Source organism: Podarcis pityusensis, assembly GCF_964106645.2.
Source record: "Podarcis pityusensis genome assembly, chromosome: 12".
NCBI classification, from domain to species: domain Eukaryota; kingdom Metazoa; phylum Chordata; class Lepidosauria; order Squamata; family Lacertidae; genus Podarcis; species Podarcis pityusensis.
Genome location: NC_138037.1, coordinates 21,021,653 through 21,043,116, shown reverse-complemented (window position 1 = coordinate 21,043,116; position 21,464 = coordinate 21,021,653). Strand labels below are relative to the sequence as shown.

Genomic DNA, 21,464 nt, shown 5'->3' with positions numbered 1-21,464 from the left:
ACCCCACACATACATTAAGTAAAATAGAAACCTGCCCACCCACCATGGCCTCTTCCACCTCTTCTTCCCTTTCCTTCCTAATGTAAGACTAATGTCTCAACAAATGAAACTGACCTGTAGAAAAGGTAAATTGAAAAAAGAGACATTGCACATACTTTTGTAAACCAAGAAATCTTGAAAAAAATACATTAAAAAAAAGAAATTTTTAAAAAGAAAATATGACACAAGCGAAACTTGCTATACAGTGGTGCCCCGCAAGACGAATGCCTCGCAAGACGGAAAACTCGCAAAACGAAAGGGTTTTTGGTTTTTTGAGTTGCTTCGCAAGACGATTTTCCCTATGGGCTTGCTTCGCAAGACGGAAACGTCTTGCAAGTTTGTTTCCTTTTTCTTAAAACTGTTAATACAGTTGCGACTTGACTTCGAGGAGCAACTCATAGCACGCGGTGTAGTAGCCTTTTTTGAGGTTTTTGAAGACTTGTGATTTTTGAAGCTTTTCCAAAACTTTTCCGACACCGTGCTTCGCAAGACGAAAAAAACGCAAGACGAAAAAACTCGCAGAACGAATTAATTTCGTCTTGCGAGGCACCACTGTATTGTATATTTTGGGTGCTAATATCACAGCATCTTTGGTTTAACAGAGAACATAAGATATACTACCTTAGGCCCCTACAGATCTGGGATAAGAAGGAGGGGTTCCCACTTCAATGGGTGGTATTTCCAAGCAGGTTTGAACTTTGGCACCAAATTTCTTTTTAAAAAGGCACTGATTATGTATTCCTTTCTCTAAAGCAACCTCCCCCAACCTGGTATCCTCCAGTTTTGCGCTACAATTCCCATCAGCCTCTGCTGGCACTGTCAATGGTCTGGGATGGTGGGAGTTGTAGACCAACAACATCTGAAGGACACTAGGTTAGTTAAAAGCTCTAAAGGCACCCTGGGTGACAAAGATGTAACAGCACAGGTTGAAAATTCTCAACATTTCTTCCAGTACATCACCAGTCTCCAACCCAACCCAAATGGAGGCCCATAGTTTACAGCAGGGGTGGAGAACTTCTAGTCCCTAAGCATAATTCGCAGGGGTACATTTTTGTAAACCACTTTGAGGTGGTTTTTTTGTTTGTTTTTTACATTTGATCAGTATAGAATTTTAATGAAATAAATAATAAGGTCTGTGAGGCCTCATTTGGCCCACAAGACTCTTTCAGCCAAGCCATGCCTGCCCGCCCTACATCAAGTGTTGACCAGGTAAAAACATGGCTCAACTGAAAGGGGTTTTGAGGCACTGTCAATCAGTGGAATGGTGGTGCCTGAAATATCCCAAGCAAACAGCTGTGTTCCGGGCTTTTCAACACCTGACAATCAGCTAATCATTGGGTCTTACGAAGCCCTATGAAAAGTGCTCTGCAAGACCCATGTGGGCAAAAGGGCCACCTGATGTAATCGTGATGTCAGTGGTCCTGCTCACTTTCCAAAGTTGGCCCGCAAGTGGTGGGAGAGAGAACACTGAGGAACAATAATAATAATAATAAATTTTATTTATACCCTGCCCTCCCCAGCCAAAACAGGGCTCAGAGTGGCTAATATCAAATATATGACATATTACCATAAAATCAAGCAATCAATTAAAATACATCCTACCTCCTAAAATCAAGTCAGAATCGGTAGGCCAAGGATTTGAAAACGGTATAAGTGCAATTTATTCAGAACAAAAGGCTAAATTAATTGTAAATAACGTGGTGACGGAAGAATTTAAGATAGAAAAAGGGACATGACAAGGTTGCCCAATCTCCCCATTACTTTTTATATCGGTCCTGGAGGTCCTGCTGAATATGATTAGAAGGGACCAGTTGGTTAAAGGTGTACAAGTCGGAGCTAAACAGTACAAGTTGAGAGCATTTGCAGATAACTTAGTATTGATGTTACAGGAGCCAGAATCTAGTACTAAAAGGGTTTTGGAACTGATTCAAGAATTTGGTCAGGCTGCAGGATTTAAACTGAATAAGTTAAAAACTAAGGTTTTAGAGAAAAATCTAACACCGATTGAGAGAGAGAGGTTTCAGAATGAGACAGGTTTAACAGTGGTTATGGCCGAAATATTGGGAAATTTTGGAACAAGAGGGAGATAGACTGAAATTGCAGAGTTTTGAGAAATTAAAAAACAAAGTGCGAGACTGGCTTCATTATTATCAAATGCTCACCAGAAAGAGCCCACTCCCGCCCTCTAGGTAATTAGTTCCATTATCGAACTGCTCTCATTGTAATATTGTCATGTTTACATTAGGCGGTTTCATAATACAGTATTTGTATCTGAGAAAGGAACTCCTCCAGCACTGGAGCTCTGGGCACTGACTGGAAGCTGTCTATTTGGCATTTTACTACAAAAGCCGAAGAAAGTTAAGAACACAGGAATAAAAATGAGACCGTGAACAGCCCCAAACAAGATCACCAGAAACATTATCTTAAAAAAGGTTCTGAAGATGTAAGAGGATGCCATGGAGAGTACAATAACTCCCAAGATAGTGGAAATAGCTCCCTGTGTAACAGGGTAGCCAAGGTGGTACAAAGCATCCACAGCCTTGTCATTCACTTTGTGTTTCTCACTGGCAACAAAAGCATAGGAAATATGGGCTGAGAAGTCTACTGAAAACCCTATGCAAATTACAAGGTTAATCATGGATATGGAATCAAGATTCACATTCCAGAAGGACATGAAACCAGCTACACCGACAATAACAGAGGCAATAGCAAAGGTTACCCACAAAGAACAAAGAGGATTGGGAATGAGTAGTAAGGAAATGAGTAGCATGGCTCCAGCAGCAATCACAATAGCTTGAACCGTGTCCTGAGCGATCACAAGATATTGATCAAAGTATATAAAAGCTGGATGATAAACCATTAACGGTACCTTGCAGTCCTTAGCAAGACCTCTCAGCTCATTTAAAAGACTCCTCTCATCCACTGCAGTAGTAACATTGACTGTCTGTATGAAAAAACGTGATGCTATTATTTCTGTAGCAATAACATAAACATCCCACTTGAAGTCTGGATTAATCCCAAAAAGGGTGGCTAAATTGTCAATGAAAAGCCTACGGTCATCTATATTGAAAGACATACGTTTAGCGACATCTTGGTAAGTTCTCAACCAGGACACTGATAAATTCTTGTTGACGTAGGATGAGCTTTCTAGTGCATTCATACAGTTTTCAAGATCTGCACGGACAGATGAATCCCAATAAGCTTTGCTTTCAGTAACAACCACCATAACCCTTGGGCCGTATTCTGAAAAATATTCCTTTTCCCATTCATAATACTGGATGACATAAGAATTATCACTAGCTAGATTTCGAAGATCTATACCTTCTTGGACTTGAGTGCAGGCAAAAATACTACTACCCAAGTACATGAGATAAAGGACTACCACAAGCACCTTGGTCCAGCTGTGCATAAGGAAGGGACCGTAATACTTTCTAAAGAATCCATTCATGGGGTGTTCAGTCTCTGCTCCAGTGGACTCATCAAAAGACCCTCCTACACAGCACATGTTATATGTGCAGCCCTGAGAGTCCTGAGGCTCATTGTTCACTTTCATGAATGTGAGCCAGTGTCTGTTGCTTTCCTCTCGTCTCCCATTTAAAGCAAGAATGGCCCCAAGAAATGTCAGGCTATATAAGTAGCAGAACACAAAGGCTGTTCCTGTGTAGATGCAAAATGCCTGAACGGACTGGAATGAAGTTGCAATTCCAATGTAGAAGGCTAAAACATCCGTGAGGGTCGTGATGGTAATGGACACAGCTGCTTCTCTGTAGGTGTCAGCCATTCGATCTCTGACACTGTCCTTCACTTTAGTCTTCTGCCAGCAAGACACCAGGATGAACATGTCATCAACACCAACCCCTGAAGAATGGCAAATATATAACATATTAGTTCCTATATGTCATGCGAGAAGAGCAATACAGTGATATCTTGAAACTCGAATGGCTTGGCTCCCGAAAAAGAAAGGCTCCTTAACGCCGCAAACCTGTAGATATGTAAGAGAATTTTCACCCATCATGATTCTTAAATATATTAATGAAAAGCCCAATGGAGAAGTCAGGAGGAATGTGTACATTTGCTCACTTACCAAGGATAAGAAATGGCGAATTTGCAACTGTGACAACAAACGGCACCCCACAAAAGAGCAGCAATCCAAAGCTGCTGACGACAGATAAGCCTGCTGACAGCACCCCAAAAGCTGCAACCCACACTTTTGTCCGTACACAGTCCAGCCTGGAAAACAGATTAAGAAGATTCTAATTCGATTCAGAGTATCACGGTCCATGTACTAATCCCTCCTCCCACTGAACCAAGCTAAACCCGTTAGCACCACATGGATCGGCTATGCATGCACTGAAGCTGTGTGAAGCTCTGATTTGAAGCCCTAGCTGCACAAAATATCTCAGAAAAGGATGCAAGCTTCCAAGCTCCCCAAAATGCTTCATCAGCTAGACAGTAAACAAACTAAGGAGGGGGGAGAACAAAGTTGGCTGTTGGTAAGGCCATTGAGTCTGCAGACATTCAGATGAAGCTTGGTAGATCTACTACCTCCTCCTAATTAATAATAATAATAATAATAATAATAATAATAATAATAATAATAATTTATTTCTACCCCGCCCATCTGGCTGGGTTTCCCCAGCCACTCTGGGCAGCTTCCAACAGAAGGTTAAACATACATTAAAACATCAATCATTAAAACTTCCCTAAACAGGGCTGATTTCAGATGGCTTCTAAATGTCATATAGTTTATTTCTTTGACATCTGATGGGAGGGTGTTCCACAGGGTGGGTGCTACTACCGAGAAGGCCCTCTGCCTGGTTCCCTGTAACTTCGCTTCTTGCAGGGAGGGTACTTCCAGAAGGCCCTCGGCGCTGGACCTCAGTGTCCGGACAGAGCAATGGGGGTGGAGACGCTCCTTCAGGTATCCAGGACCAAGGCCGTTTAGGGCTTTAAAGATCAGCACCAACACTTTGAATTGTGCTCAGAAATGTACTGGGGGCCAATGTAGGTCTTTCAAGACCAGTGTTATGTGATGGCCACTCCCAGTCACCGGTCTAGATGCCACATTCTGGATTAGTTGGGAGTCTCTGGGTCACCTTCAAAGGTAGCCCCACATAGAACGCGTTGCAGTAGTCCAGTAGATAACTAGAGCATGCACCACTTTGGCGAGACAGTCTGCGGGCAAGTAGGGTCTCAGCCTGTGAACCAGTTGGAGCTGGTAGACAGCTGTCCTGGACTCAGAATTGACCTGCACCTCCATGCACAGCTTTGAGTCCAAAATGACTCCCAGGCTGTGCACCTGCTCCTTCAGGGGCACAGTTGCCCCATTCAGGACCAGGGAGTCCCCCATACACTCTCACAAAATGAAAAGATAAAAATTATTTCCCTTTCCTCAGCAATTACCTTGAGCATGAGATAATTGAGAAGGTTATTGTTAAGGTATACGTGATGGAAAACAAAGGGACCACTTCTTTAGTATTTTTTTCAAACTCTTCTTGTCTGGACAATGAAGTAAAATAAGCCACCTGCCATGGGGGGGGGGGGGAGAAAAGAAGGTCACATGTTAAATATTTTCTCTCTTAATATATAAATCTAAATGCTCACAAGAGTACAAAGATAGGGTGCAATTAGCAGAATATAAGTGGGACCTGAAATAAATTTTGCAGCATGGAGTGTTCCTGTACAGGGGCCCAGGATAGAAAACAATAAAAACATCCTTAAAACAATTCCAATACAGATGTAGACTGGGAAAGATCTCTACTTGCTAAGAGCAAGGTTCTTCAGGAGGCACTTAAAAGACAGCCGATACAGCGTCTGTGTAATATTCAAGCAGTGGGGAGTAATTCCAAAGGACAGGTGTCACAGCACTAAAGGCCCAAGTCCTACACTGTGAGGAACAGACCTCCTGATCAGGTGGTATCTGCTGGAGGCCCTCAGTGACTTGATTTGCCATATAAGGGGTGAGGTGGTCTTTCGGATAGCCCGTCCTAAACAGTGCACGACTTCATACACCAAGGCTTCAAGTTAGCCAGCCCATGAATATTTGAGAATAATTCATTTCACTCCGCATCCCATTGGACGCTCAACATTCTGAGGCCGTCCAGCAATTCTCAGTCTTCATTAAGCTGCTTGGTTGGGTTGGCTGAACAAAGTCTCTAATGCCTCAAGTCAACCAATGTGTGCACAGCCTATGACTGGCAGAAGCTTCAGCTTAGCACCACTGTCTGGCTTCAAACTTCTAGAGACAGCCACGAGTTTACATAACTTTTAAAATGGGATTAGACAAATCCACGGAGGATAATAATACCGATGGCAACCAGCCATGATGCTATTCCATGTCTCCAGCTTCAGAAGCAGCATGCCTCTAAGTAATGTAAAGGGACTGCTGACCATTAGGTCCAGTCGTGGATGACTCTGGGGTTGTGGCACTCATCTTGCTTTACTGGCTGAGGGAGGCTGGCGTACGGCCAGCATGACTAAGCCGCTTCTGGCGAACCAGAGTAGCGCACGGAAACGCCGTTTACCTTCCGCCGGAGTGGTACCTATTTATCTACTTGCACTTTGACGTGCTTTCGAACTGCTAGGTGGGCAGGAGCAGGGACCAAACAACGGGAGCTCACCCTGTCGGGGGGATTCAAACTGCTCGGTAAGCCCTAGGCTCTGTGGTTTAGACCACAATGCCACCCATGTCGCTTATGCCTCTAAGTACCAGAGTGAGTTCTGTTTAATAGGGTGAGAGGGAAAATACATGCTAATGAATGAAAAGCTGCAACAGACTAACCCAAATGGAATAAAACTTACTGTCTGGAGCAGTTCCTTTACTTTTCTCTGGATGCAAAGAGGCATATTAATAGCCTACACTGAACAGTGTTACTGGCTCCAGTACTCAAACCACATAGTGGTGGGGGGAGGGGGGAGGGAGAGAGAGAGAGAGAGAGAGAGAGAGAGAGAGAGAAAGGGTGGAACTATTCAGGCCTGGGTAGCACAGATAAGCAGAACTAGTTGCACTAATAACCACCCTAGCTGAGAAAACAGATACAGTACAAATTTTGCTTGGGCTTGTTAGCCCGACCCTCATTTTTAGCAGCCAGTGAGGTTCTGCTTTCTGTTCTACAAATGCTAAGGGAGCAGGTCCTTTTTTGTTTTCATTTTTGCAAAGAAGGGGGAGGGGGTTCCTATGGGTGAGGAGCTGTGGTCAAATGATATGCATTTCGAACAAATCAGCCCATCACACTGACATAATCTGGCGGAGGTGTTGCTAAAGGTTAATTCAGCTTTTTGCAGTGGGGCCCAAATCTCATTCCCCTTGCTCCCCTATTTAAAAATATTTTGAAAGCTTTATTTATAGTGCAGTTGGAAGTCCTGCAAAGAATATTACTGTATTCTCCAAACCCCAGTCAACCACCATATTAATTTTCTAGAGGCATCTATGCACATCAATTACATATGCAAATTATATGAAAAATTATGTGCTGGGCCTAGGCTCTGGATCATTTAAGTATTCATTTATTTATCTACATAATTTATTAATTATTTTATATCAAGGGTGGGGAACCTTTTTGACCATATCTCTCCCCATCCTACGGTCCAACTTTGACATGTGTGTAGAGGCAATTGACAGATAAGGTGGTCCTGTCAAAGCTGGCCCACGGGAACAGGGGAAGATGGTGCCCAAGCAGAACTGAAGTCCCAATGCATCAGCTGATGGGCGGTCAGCTGATCTAGCCCTATCTCTACCTGCCCTGTGCCTGACATCACATGTGACATCAGATGTAGGGCAGGTGGGTATGGTTTGGGTAAAATGGCCTTATGGGCCAAATGGTGAAGCATGGCAGGCCAAATTTGGCCCATGGGCTCAAGGTTTTCTGCCCCTGATTTACATCCAAGCATGTCCAAGCTGTGCAAAAGAAGTAATTCAGGAAACAGCATAAAAGCATAAAATGCATTTTTTAAACCTAGAGATTGACACAAGGCATAGTAATAATGTGCATCATTTTGAAAGAGGCACTCCTTGGCATTCTTGCGTTGCCAGAGATGCTGCAATAGCTTATTTACTAATTACTTACTAAAATTAAATGTTTGGCCTCCACTGAATGCCTCCACTTGCTGATGCAGGTGCGTTAGACATGGGGAACCTCTGACCCTAGTGGTTTGACTTCAGATCCTGTTCGCTCCAGTAAGCATGGCAGCATGCATCAGGCAGACACAGGGATTCATATCGGTCACATTCCGTAACGTGGGAAGCGGCTCCATCGTGCCAGGAGACGCTTACCTGGATGGTTGCGAGGTTCAAGGATTTCACCACGCCCGGGATGCGCTCCAGAAACGTCCGGAGCCAGAGCGCGCTGTCGTTTCTGCGAGAAGCCTCATCCTCCTGCAAGTAGTAGAAGAGGCGCAGCGCTTTGGCTGCCCGGACGGGGCGCGCCGGTCCATCCCCGGGGCCCAAGTCGAGGCCTCCCAGAAAGGGGGGCAAGAAAAGGGGGTTGGCAGTGAGCGGAGGGACGTAGAGCGGGAAGGTGAGGTCGGGCAAAAGCGCCTGTATCCCGGCCGGGTCGCCTTGCACTAAGCTGAGCAGCGGGTTGGCGCTGCTGCAGTTGTGGCCGGGGCTGCTCCGCGCGCAGAGCTGGGCGAAGGGGAGCGCGGCGCCGTCGGGGCTGCGGAGCCCCCGCACCGCCTGGTCCAGCGCCAGCAGCTCGGCGAAGGCCTCCCGGGTGAGGAGCGAGCCTCCGCCGCGGGCCACGGCCAGGAGGGAGGCGAAGGAGCCCTCGGTGCTCAGCCTCTCGGCGGAGAAGCGCCGCGCGTCGTCGGTGGGGAAGTGCGCCTGCACGAAGCGCCGCTCGCCCTTGGCGGGGCCCCCGAGCGGCGTGAACTGGCCCTCGATGTCGTTGTCCTCCAGGCTGCTCAGGAACGCGAAGCCGGCGCCCAAAGCGGCCGAGAGCGCCACGGGCACGAGCAGGAAGGGCCACGGGTGCGCGCCCACCAAGTCGCCTAAGTCCCGCAGCGCGCGCGACAGGGGCCTCTCCACGCAGTCCGTGTGGCAGTCGAGGCGCGCCATCGCCTCCTTTCCCTGGAACTTTTTCTATTTCTCCTCACAGCGGCGAAGAGAGCCGGACTCAGGACGGAATTAAGACCGTTATCCGAGTAAGCCAGGCGTAGGGCATCCCGGCCCCACTTAGCACGAGTTTCTAAAACATCTCGAAAAGGGGGAATTGAGCGGGAAAAGATGGTAAAAATGGCCGCTGGGCGGAGGTTCGCCGGGAAACACCCATCCGTTAACCGCCTCAGAAGTCGGTTGGGGGGGGGGATTCTGAGGGAAACCCCCTTCAGCGAAGGCATCAGTTTCTTGGCTGCAATCTGGCTGCTATGTCTGAGGGAAACTCCGGAGAAAATCCAGAACGAGAGGGCCCAGTGCCTTTTTAAGCCAAGATGCAATGAAAGTGATCTTTTAACCAGTAACCCGTTTAACTGGGAATTTCCTTCTCGACAGTCCTTTTTCCGCAAGGGTGGGCGACCTGCGGCTCTCCAGATGTGCTTGATGACTGGCCGTTCTGGAGAGGGAGTCCTAACATCTGGGGGGCCACTGGTTCCCCACAGTTAATCTAGGTTGTGTTTAGAAAAACAGATGCATATATACCATATTTTTCGCCCCATAGGATGCACTTTTTTCCCTCCAAAAATGAAGGGGAAATGTGTGTGCGTCCTATGGGGCGAATGCAGGCTTTTGCTGAAGCCTGGAGAGCGATAGGGGTCGGTGCGCACCGACCCCTCTCGCTCTCCAGGCTTCGCGCACCGGGCTCCCACGGCTTGCGGAGAGTTGCCTGTTCTGGGGTCGGGGGAAGCTCGGGCTTCCCCCGCGCCTGGGGGAAAAATAAATCCCCCCCTTTATTCCCCCCCCCCCAAAACTAGGTGTGCCTTATGGGATGGTGCATCCTACAGGGTGAAAAATACGGTACTATATTGTTACAGACCGGAACCATTTGTTATCCTCAGCGAACTTAGCCGCTTCCCTGTTCACCCCCAATTCCAGATCAGTGTGAACTGGTTAATTTATTTTTCCTCACTTCACATAAGCTTTCCTGCTTACAAGGAGGAGCAAGTACTTATTCAGGACATTGAAATTCTGCTACCTATACACACCCTTCGGAGTCCTGTGGCATTAGAGGCATCACCAGAGATCATCCACACATTTTCAAGCCTGTCTTTGCAAACCTAACAACTGGAACATTTCCAGGGGAAAAAGAAGCTGAAAATATAAAGGCGCCAAGTAATGCATTTGCATTTTTTGTGTTTGCACGGCACAATCGCAGTACTAGCCAGATTCCCTTGATTTGCTAGCTCATCATCATTTGGATGAGCTCCAGCCTAATGAAATGCTGGATCAGGGAGAAAGTTGGGTTATTCTTTCAGTCCTTCCAAGAATTTTACTATGCAAGCTGGTGTATCTTTCAAAGACTGTGTTCACACTTCTGTTTACTGTACACTTGCCGCATTTCCAGTGCAGAGTTTTTAATTCATGTTCCCATGACATGTTATGTATTTTGTACTCCATTATAAAATACTGCTGACTGGAGTCCTTAAGCCACTCCTAATTTGTCTCTCTCCTGCCATCAGCACCCTCAAAGAGAAACAAATCTGACAGTAATGAAGCTGTCTTGATGAGAACAGTCGAAGGCAGAAAGAGGCATGAAACACAATGGCGGGGGGACGACGACAACAACAACTTACCGTATTTTTCGCTCTATAACACGCACCCGACCATAACACGCACGTAGTTTTTACAGGAGGAAAACAAGGAAAAAAATATTCTAAACGAAACAGTGGATGTATGATTTTTGTGGTTCATGCTGTGGCCAGAGACATGTGATCTGACAGTGAGTTTGGAGTAGCCCAATGCAAAAATCCTGAGGATCCATGTGGATCCATGCTTTGTAACCACGTTTTTGCACCACTGCGGCCCCAGGCAACAGTGGGTGCGTGATTTTTTTGGTGCAAGATGTAGCCATGGACATGCTATGTGATCTGATGGTGAATTTGGGGTGATCCAGTGCAAAAATCCTGAGGATCCATGTGGATCCGTGCTTTGTAACCACATTTTAAGTGGGGAGGGAAGGAAAAGCACTCAAGGGACAAGGAGCACGCATGGGGTGTGTGGAGAAGGATGCTGCTAATAATGCAGAAGAGGGGTATAAGGAGAGAAGGCTCCTCTCCTCTCCTGCTTTGCTCCTTTAAAGCAAGCAGGCTCTGCTTTTCTCCCTCCTCCCCGCTCACCCCCAGCTTAGCGAGCTGAAAAACTTTGCTGCTATTTAGTGAGCTGAGTGGGGAGGAGAGAGGGACAGAGAGCCTGCTTGCTTTAAAGGAACCAACCGGACAGGAGCCGCTTACACTCGTATAAGCGGCTCCTCTCCTCTCCCGCTTTGCTCCTTTAAAGAAGCAGGCTCTCTGTCCCTCTCTCCTCCCCACTCAGCGGCTCTTCTCCCGCTTTGCTGTTTCAAAGTGAGCCACAGAGGAGGGAAGGAAGGGGAACCATGGATCCTCTGCTCACGACTGCAGCAGATCCCCCCGCCACCCGTAGGCATTCCCTCCATAACACGCACAGACATTTCCCCTTACTTTCTAGGAGGAAAAAAGTGAGTGTTATGGTGCAAAAAATACGGTAATAGCACTCTGAGGCAGGAATGTGAACACACCCCAAGTATTAAAAAAATTGTATTTTACTTTAGTTTTACTTCTTATGCACATGACCTGATTGTTTAAGGAACTTGCTTGCTGCTGCATCTGCTGTTTTGATAGTATTTAGCTCCTTCTGATAAAAAAAATTAATGATGGGTGTGCCACGTATAAATATATATATATTTTAAAAGCTTGCTGAAGACCAGCTAGGATCCAGAAGAGCAAAAAGGCACAGTTCTTTAAAGCTAGCACTAAGAAGATTTCACAGAGGTTGAATGAAGCAGTTTCGGAATAAACTGTGGGGAGAAACTGCAGATTCACAAGAGTTCATGAATCTAGAAATGATTTTAATTATGTGATTGCCAAGCAAGTTCTGTTCAATGCCACAGTGAAGGGTTTTTGGGTGAAACGTAATTTGGGACACAAGTAAGGCTTATATGAGGGGCTTCGGGATACAACAAATAAATGGCATGGAAAAATAAAAGAAAGGAAAATAATATTCAAGAAATAATAAGACAGATAAGAGACAAAATGAATTGATCAAAAACCCAAAAAATGAAAAAGTAAGCCAAAAATAAAGATCTTACAATCACATATTTCCAACTTATTAAAATAAGGAAGTAGAAAGTAAAATAAAATGCATGAGACAAAAGATATTTTGAATTGGCCAATAAAGCCAGCAGGATGCTGGCTTGGTTAATAAAAGAAAAACAAATAGAATCATAAACAAAATAATAGATCAAGGAGAAGAAACTACTGACCTGGAAAAAATTAAACAAAGTTTTATAAATTACTACAAAAAGCTGTATAAAACAGAGTTTAAAGATTAAAACAAAATAAAAAGAGTATTTGTTACAGAATAATTTACTGTCAATATTAGAAGAAGAATATAAATATTTAAATGCCGACACAGAAATAGAAGAAACTGCAATTAAAAAGATGACAAACGGGAAATCGCCAGGTCCTGGCGAAATTTCAATGAGAATCATGTATGTATAGACATAATGTATGGATCACACAATTTTACATGTACCACCTGCTTCCCCTAAAATATTGCAAAGAATCATGGCAACAGCACAATGATGAACAAATGTGAGTGATCCAGGAGACCACCCAGAAACTTATTAAGAGTTGTATAAATCACCTAAGTAAATACATAAATCTATATTTTAACTGGGGCTGCATTATCTTTCTCTCATGTGCTAAAGAAAGCAAGTAAGGACACAGAGGAGAGCAAAATTTCCAAACATTCCTTGGCTTCCCATCAGCTGGAAAATGTGGCCACGGAAATTTCCTTATTATGCAACAGACTGCCCCAGCTCGACATACTAAAATCATATGCCTTTCATGCTATAAATATAAATGAACCGCATCTGCGCACCTAGTTACCATATACGCTAACAATCAATATAAGATGTTGATTAGCAATAGCTCTTACTGATTCTCCAGATTTAATTCTATTTAATTCTTGTCATCTAGGCAGTCCAGGGCCCCTATGCACACTGCCCAGGCATTCACCCTGGGGAGATCACTAGGTGATGTGACTTCAGACCCAGAGGCGCACTTGATAGTCTCTGGAGACAGATGGATGCCAACAACAGTTCCTCCAACAATAAATTCCACAATGCTTTGAAGCTGTAAAAGATATGGAACAGTAGGTAGAGAAATAAATGTCGTGACAAAATCAGTCCCATATTTCTGCTGTAGTTGGTTAAGATAATTAAATAGCAACTATAATTCTCTGTGTGCTTGTTTTTTAAAATAAAAACCATGTTTAGGACTCTCTAAGATGATGTACTTTCAACACATATGGAAAAATCTGCAGGCCTCACTAAAGCTGAAAAGGAAAAAAAAAGGGTTTTGTTTTTGCCAAAATCCAGAGGAAGAAAAATAAAAGCCAAAGCCTTAAAACGGTTCAGAAAAATAAATCTTCCTGAAATCTTTAGTCTCAAAGTCTCTGACAATCTTTAAATGAAGCGAGGTACCAGACTTTGTACGATGAAAGACAAGCTGTGAAGTTTTGTGTATTCAGCAAATATGATGTCTAACACTGAACAGTGATTCTGGATATTGACTACTGTTACGTAGAATTCTTCGTCAGCGTGGTTAGTAGCACATTGTTAGTAGCACGTTGTTAGTAGCAGTGACTACATTATTACATGTACAACTCCCATAAGCCCCGTTGCCCCGTGTGTCATAACCATGCTGGATGGGGCTGATGGTGTAGCCTTATGAGGCTTTGCCCTCGGGTGGGAAAAATATTGCGCCTGGGAAAGGGAAGTGGGAGTCAACAGACACTCAAGGAATAGTTTCGGAGAAAAGGGTTTTTATTTCTACCATTCATGAACTGGTAGAAGGAGCAAGTGTGATAGTTCACAAAAAGCATGCACGAGTTCACAGTCATGTGCACAAGCATATATACCCATTTCCAGTTCCCTCCCCCTTTCTCCTCCCTCAGGAGTCCTGCCCATGAGTTCCTCTGAGCATGAACAGAAAGCTGTCTTGGGACTATTGGACTCTTCCCAGGAAAGTGGAATGAGAGTGGTTCAGCATGTCTAAGAAGTTGCAACTAGGATGAGATAAGATTCATTTCCCAGGCCTGCTATGAACAGAGCCTATTCATTAGCCTTTAAAAGTAACATTTTGCCTTTTGCCACGGCATCTTGTGAGAAAAGCAGAGAAGAGCAGAGAAAAGCTGTTTTGGAGTTTTAGAAGACAAAAGGAGTTTTGGACAGTTTTGAGGCCTGGTGTGATTATTGAAGCCTGGGGTGATTTCACAGACAGGATTTAGGTATTCTGTCCCTTCAATGGGAGTTGTAGTCCCAAACATCTGGAAGGCACCAGGTTCAGAAAGGCTGGTCTAAAGTGCTGTTTCATTTCCTAATTAGGTAAACTTACTTCATAGGGGCATAGAAAAGGGAATATATAACATGCAAAATCATCCAAGCTTTTGTAATATGCCACATCTAATTTTGTTTTGTTTCCTAAGAAAAGATCCTTGCTTGTTTCATTAATATAGCAGCAGTATGGGATTTTATCACTTCCTATGTATTATATTTTTATCCTACTTCTCTATTTTAAACATTTGTTGCAAAATAATAAAATGCCCCTTTTGATTTGGTTATTAGCAACCTTCTTCACAAAATGAAGGTTCCTCATCTTGTGTCTTTGAGGTGCATCACCAACCAAAGCATGTTGGCATGTTATTATTTTACAAAGATCAATGATTTCATGAGGATTTAGTTTTATGAACCATTTTGAATCATTTTCTTTTGCTTCTTTTGTTTTTGGTGTTTTCCCTTTTACTTTTGCAGCTTTACCTGGAGTGGCTGGTTTTTCCATGTGTGATGGAAGTATATCATGAACATGGTTATTAAAAACAAGCACACATAGAATTATAGTTCCTGTTTAATAATTTGAGCCAACTTCAGCAGAAACATGGGACTGATTTTCATCACGGATACCGGTATGTATTTCTCTACCTACTGTTCCACATCTTATTTTAAAACTTTGAAGTATTGTGGAATTTGTTTTTGGAGGAATCGGACTTGGAAGAAGGGATCAATTTCCTTCATCTTCATCTGTCGCCATCTTGGTATAAGGAAACATTTTTTCTATTTACGGATTTATTCTAGGCATAACCAAATTTTGCTTGTTGAACCTTGTCTCATTAGATAAGTGTTAAAGCATTCCGACTCCTTTTGAACTACATTGATTGGTTTATTCCTTAATGATTCGGTCATTTTTGCGAGTTCCAAGTACTTGCTTAACTTTACTTCCCATTCTTCTCTAGTAGGGATCTGTTCACTTTTCCAGTACATGGCTACCAGTACCCCAGCTGCCGTCACTACGTATAGAAATAATATTGTTCTTTCTTTTGGGATATCCTTGGTTAAAATCCCAGGAAGGAATGCTTCTGGTTTTCTGGGAAATGTGAATGTTAATAGTTTTTCCATTTCTTCATAGATCGTGCCCCAGAATTTTTAAATTCCTGGGCACAACTACCAGACATGAAAGAAGGTTCCCACTTGTGATTTACATCTCCAACATTTGTTATTGTGGCTTTTGTTGATTTTCGCCAGTTTTACCAGGGTTAAATACCACATGAACTGCATTTCCATGAAGTTTTCTTTAATTTGGTGACATGCCGTGAATTTTAATTTTATCTTCCATAGCTTCCTCCATTTTTCTAATTCTATCAGATGACCTAGGTCTTGTGCCCACTTTTTCATTACATCTTTTATTTCTTTGTCTTTTAAATTCCAATTTAAGAGTAGCCTATACATTTTTGAAAGTTTTTGTTATTATTTTGTAATCATTCTTTCTCTAAATTTGAGGTTTTGTTATTGAATCCTTTCATTTTTTGTCTTTTTCTAGGGCTGCATATAGCTGGTGGTATTCTAGCCAGGTTATTCCTAACTTTTTTAACTCTTCATGTTTCTTCAATTTAGGGCAGTTGTTTTGTTCTTCTACTAAGTCCCTATAAACTGGCCAGTTATTCCTCGTGTGTTTTTGTTTGTGTGCGTATTGCTGTTGCTTCGATAGGTGAGAGCCACCATGGGGTTTTCAGTTCAGTAGTGGTAGATATCTTTCCCATACAGTGTACAGGGCTTTCCTCACTATATGATTTAGGAATCCTCTATGGTTCCTAACTTTGTCATGTCCTAAATAACCATGCCAACCATAGACATTGTCCCAGCCCTCTATGTCCAATATTTCCGTATTTTTTTAACAACATCCAATCTTTGATCTAGGTCAGACTTGACGCTTCGTAATATAATTTAAAATCTGGGACTGCAAAGCCTCTTCTATCCATAGTCTTCGTTAATAGTTTAAATTTTATTCGTGGCTATCCCCCCGCAAGATAAATTTTGCAAGGTCTTTCTGCCAGTCTCTAAAACATTTAACCCCATTAATGATTGGTATAGTTTGAAATAAAAATAACATCTTTGGAAGTATTGTGATTTTGATTATTGACATCCTTCCCCACCAAGACAAATTTAGCCTTCCCCAGGTCTCCAAATCTTTTTATTTATTTGTATAAGTTTATATTTTTGTTTGTAATCCAAACGCCCAAATAGTTCACTTGGTTATTTTTAATCCTGTTGCTCATTCTAGTTCTTTCTGCTCTTTTTTGTTCATATTTTCCACTAATAATTTGGATTTATCTTTATTTAGTTTGAACCCCGAGACTTTCCCAAATTAATTCATTTTTAAAATGGTTTCCTGTATACTCTCGGCCGGATTTTCAGTGGTTATGATGACATTGTCTGCGAAGGCTTTAAGCTTGTAATACCTATTTCCTAAATTGATACCTGGTATTTTTGGTTCATTCCTTATGGCTGTTAATAAAGTTTCTTGTATAGTAATAAACAAAAGCGATGACAGAGGGCATCCTTGTCTTGTTCCTTTTTAAATGTTGAACTCTTCCGTAATTTCATTATTTATAATTAATGTTGCTTTCTGATTGGCGTATATAGCTTTGATTCCGTTAATTATCTTGTTTCCTAGTCTCATTCCTTCGATAGTTTTCAATAGGAAATCCCATGAAGCACTATCAAAGGCCTTTTCAGCATGTAAGATTGTGTGATCCATACATTATGTCCCTGCTTTCCCTAAAATATTGCAAAGAATCATGGCTACAGCACAGTGATGAACAAATGTGAGTGATCAAGGAGCACCACCCAGAAACTTATTAAGAGGTGTACAAATCACCTAAGTAAATACATAAATCTGTATTTTAACTGGGGCTGCATTATCTTTCTGTCATGTGCTAAAGAAAGCAAGTAGAGACACAGAGGAGAGCAAAATTTCCAAACATTCCTTGGCTTCCCATCAGCTGGAAAATGTAGCCACGGAAATTTCCTTATTATGCAACAGACTCTGCCCCAGCTCAACATACTAAAATCATATGCCTTTCATGATATAAATATAAATGAACCGCATCTGCACACCTAGTTACCATATATTCTAACAATCAATATTCTACTAAGTCCCTATAAACTGGCCAGTTATTCCTCGTGTGTTTTACATGTAATAATGTAGTCACTGTTACTAACAATATTTTTTGAACAACATATAAAGTCAACTACAGGTGGTATATGAGCACTGTTCCACAGCATTTGATATTTTCATTTACATACATTCATTCTAAATATGATGGGGTATGTACTCTTTTTCATTACTGTTTGTATTATAATTTATAATTTTTGTAAAGTGGTATGTGCATGCAGGTCATCGTCTGTAAAATTTTATTTTCAGTTTAGGAAGCAATTCTATATCCTCCCACCACGCTGACGAAGAATTCTACGAAACAGTAGTCAATATCTGGAATCACTGTTCAGTGTTGGACATCATATTTGCTAAATACACAAAGCTTCACAGCTTGTCTTACATCGTACAAAGTCTGGTATCTCGCTTCATTTAAAGATTGTCAGAGACTTGAGACTAAAGATTTCATTTAGTACTTGTTATGGTTTGAAGGAATTCTATAAAGATTGTTTATTGCATATGTACATGGTCATCGTGTTGCCTAGACATTGCTGACATACTCTTTGCAACACAGGGGTTTTGTTTGGTTACTTCCAGATTTTTCGGGCTACAACTCCCATCAGCCCCAGTTAACATGGCAGTGGGGTTTATGGGAGTTGTAGCCCAAAACATCTTAAGAGCATCAGGTTGGGAAAGATGGCTTTAAACTACAGCAAACTACAGGGATTTAGTACAGGGAGCAGGAGACTATCTGACTTGACTAGTCCAAGCCTTCTCCCTCGCCACAAGGCAGGCCCACTTAGCCACCAAATACCCCAACCAACTCTTACCAGAAAGACCACAGCCTGCCACAAGGAGAAAATAGTTGCACTGCATGCAGAAAGCTGCTTATAAGGCAAAAAACCCAAGGTGAAATCTTCCAAATGTGAGTGATCAAGGAGCTGTGTAGGAAACCTGCTTGAATATGTTACACCTATTATCCATCTGCTATTTTTGTGCCCTTGATTGTTAATATATGTAGGCAATCCATTTTTTTATTTTAAAAAATGTTATTACAGTCTCATATATTGATAAGAGTGTTGTGAGTGCCAGAACCAAAAGGACATTTAGGCAGCCACAAAACAGGTGTTGGCACTCCATAATGATGAGTATTGCCACAAAAAACCCTATATGCAGAACAAACCAGGAGAGCAGTAACAAGTCAGATTAGTGAGCAGAAGAGCAAGATTCACATTAATATCATAGAAGCTCTATTAACTACATATATTGTCCAAACATACTCCCAAAGAGCTGAATGTTTTGTCCTAGGACAAACACTTAGTATTATATAGGTGTAAGGCTTACTGGATTTTCACTTTAAACTCTGTAAATCCTAATGGACACAATGATTTAGCCTCATACTTGTAACATCTTTTTGCAGTTAATCACATGAGAAGGTATTATCACAGCAATTATAAACTATGACTCACAGAAGCTGAGTTTATTCTGTTTTGCCCTATGTATTATTTGAGTGAAATACTTCATCTTATAGGGGACGCGGGTGGCGCTGTGGGTTAAACCACAGAGCCTAGGACTTGCCGATCAGAAGGTCGGCGGTTCGAATCCCCGCGACGGGGTGAGCTCCCGTTGTTCAGTCCCAGCTCCTGCCAACCTAGCAGTTCGAAAGGACATCATAGTGCAAGTAGATAAATAGGTACCGCTCTGGCGGGAAGGTAAACGGCGTTTCTGTGTGCTGCTCTGGTTCGCCAGAAGCGGCTTAGTCATGCTGGCCACATGACCTGGAAGCTGTACGCCAGCGAGTTGAGTGCGCAACACCAGAGTCGGCCACGACTGGACCTAATGGTCAGGGGTCCCTTTACCTTTATTTACTTCAACTTAGGTAAGTGCTCTAATTGTGTTTGTGTAGATGTGTGTGTGTACACACACACACACACACACACACACAGATATCTGAATGTATGGAGAGGAAAAGATAGTATGTATTATTATGCTGTATTTACATAGCACATTGGACTTAAAGCTAAGAATTCATCAATGCAAAAATGCTACGTGGTAAAAAGAATTTCTTTTGGTCAGATGACAAAGCATCATATTTTTTTTGGGAGAAGCAGAAGTCTGTATTCAACTGGAAAGCAAAATCTGAAAGTTGCACTCCGTGGGAACTTCCCAAGCATGATGTAATGGAAAGGTTACCATGACAAAATGATGAGCTAGCCAACTCGAAACCTTTATAAATGAAAGATGCAAGGAAATCTCAGCAGTTCTAGCACTTATAGAACCTTAGTATATGAGGACTTGCCCCCACTATGGTTATAGCTACTTAGCGAACTTCAATGTATACACAGCACAGAAGATTTCACCAGCAAACTTCAAAAAGCTGTGTCCCATACATTAAAAAAACTGGAGGTGAGTCTGAATAGCCTACTGTTCTATGTATTGATGACTTTGATTGTTGTACAAGTTTACTTTACATAAGAATATTGTCTGTTTCTTCATTATTATTATTTTGCATTTTTACAGTATTTTAATGTTTGCAGTTTACAAGTATCTGGGACCCAAATAGTTTATTTGCTGTGGGCATGCTGGGTAAAATTTTGAAATCCTTTATATTCTAATAGCAGCACAACTTCCTCTATTCTGTCCTTTCCATACCTCATACCTTGCAGAAGGCTTGGTTGTGCTGGATGTGGCATGCAATTTGCACCAAATGTTGTTTGAGTTCTTTTTTTACAAAATGTGGCCATAGAGGTTGCAATAGAAGAGGCTATCTGCTGTTTTACTGCTACAAAAACAGTAATAATTCCAGTTAGCTTTATATACACTAGTGGCTAAAATTGTGGAAACCTTTTTTAAAAAGCATATTTCCGAGGTTTGATGGCTCATAATGTAATGAATGATATGGTTTGAATGGACCGAAAATGGTTGAAGACCACCACCACAAAATAGATGCTGTTGATGAACTAATAATGAACTGTGTTGATCAAAAAGCTAATGGTATGTGCATGTTCTGGCCAAGTGAACAGTACACGCAAAGAAGCGTAAAGACTGGCTATACTACACTAGTTACAAACAATGAGTGTTGTAACATGCCAAAAGCTACTCAATATAAGTTCCGAACAATGAGTGTTGTGATATGCCAAGAACATGCCAAAGAAAGGGAAAAATGCCAAGATTCAGATGAACACCAAGAAGACTATATAAGACGAGACTTTTCAGGTCGGTCTGTGTGTCAGACGCAGATGGGATTCCCACTGTCTGGTCACCCATAGCTTTTACTGAACCTAATCAATTCAGTGAAGAGCCAGTGAGTATGAATGTGTGAATGAGTAAATATTCCCTGTCTTGTTATATGTTATGTTTGTTAACCAATAAAGCAGTATTATATAGAAATTCTAATATATATTGGTTGTCTGAGGTTACTTGCACTTTCCTAGGGTACACTGGGTCTCATCTATGTTAAACACCTAAACAGATAAAAGAATTCATACCAGACTCCCTGCAAGGTGGGCAGGATACAGTCTGTTGATGCCAATGCCTAAGCCACTACCGCTCACATTCTGCAACCAATAAAGTTGTGGCCTAAATTTTGCCCATTAACATTTACCTAAAATTCTGTGTCGTTGTGTCTTTATTCTCATGGGGGTGGCTTGGGGCTTTGACACACAACCTATTTGGTCATAACGATAACACCACTTTGTTTTGGAGTAATACCATAAAATTATATATAAATGGAAAGATAATTTAATGAAGAATGCAATGCAACA

The 21,464-nt window shown here is 42.3% G+C and overlaps 2 protein-coding genes across 6 annotated transcripts in view; one reads left to right on the top strand and one right to left on the bottom strand.

Annotated features, from left to right (window-relative positions):
- Positions 1 to 1,517: 1,517 nt before the first annotated feature.
- On the bottom strand, positions 1,518 to 9,094 carry LOC308459694 (patched domain-containing protein 3-like; the record flags this gene model as incomplete). The annotated part of the gene is made up of 4 exons (XM_080975279.1): positions 1,518 to 3,897; positions 4,124 to 4,269; positions 5,443 to 5,564; positions 8,312 to 9,094. The coding sequence occupies 4 exons, from the start codon at positions 9,092 to 9,094 to the stop codon at positions 2,291 to 2,293; spliced, it is 2,658 nt and encodes an 885-aa protein (XP_080831405.1). The 3' UTR covers positions 1,518 to 2,290.
- LOC308459690 (phenolphthiocerol synthesis polyketide synthase type I Pks15/1-like) overlaps positions 9,091 to 21,464 on the top strand; it is a 26,228-nt gene continuing 13,854 nt past the window's right edge. The window contains exons 1-3 of one of the 5 annotated variants that reach the window (XM_080975269.1): positions 11,445 to 14,829; positions 14,860 to 15,175; positions 17,971 to 20,106. The gene's annotated coding sequence lies outside the window, so the exon portion shown is untranslated. Of the gene's footprint in view, positions 9,181 to 11,444; positions 14,830 to 14,849; positions 20,107 to 21,464 lie in introns of those variants that run through there. The other 4 variants (XM_080975267.1, XM_080975268.1, XM_080975265.1 and 1 more) reach the window with 4 other exon arrangements.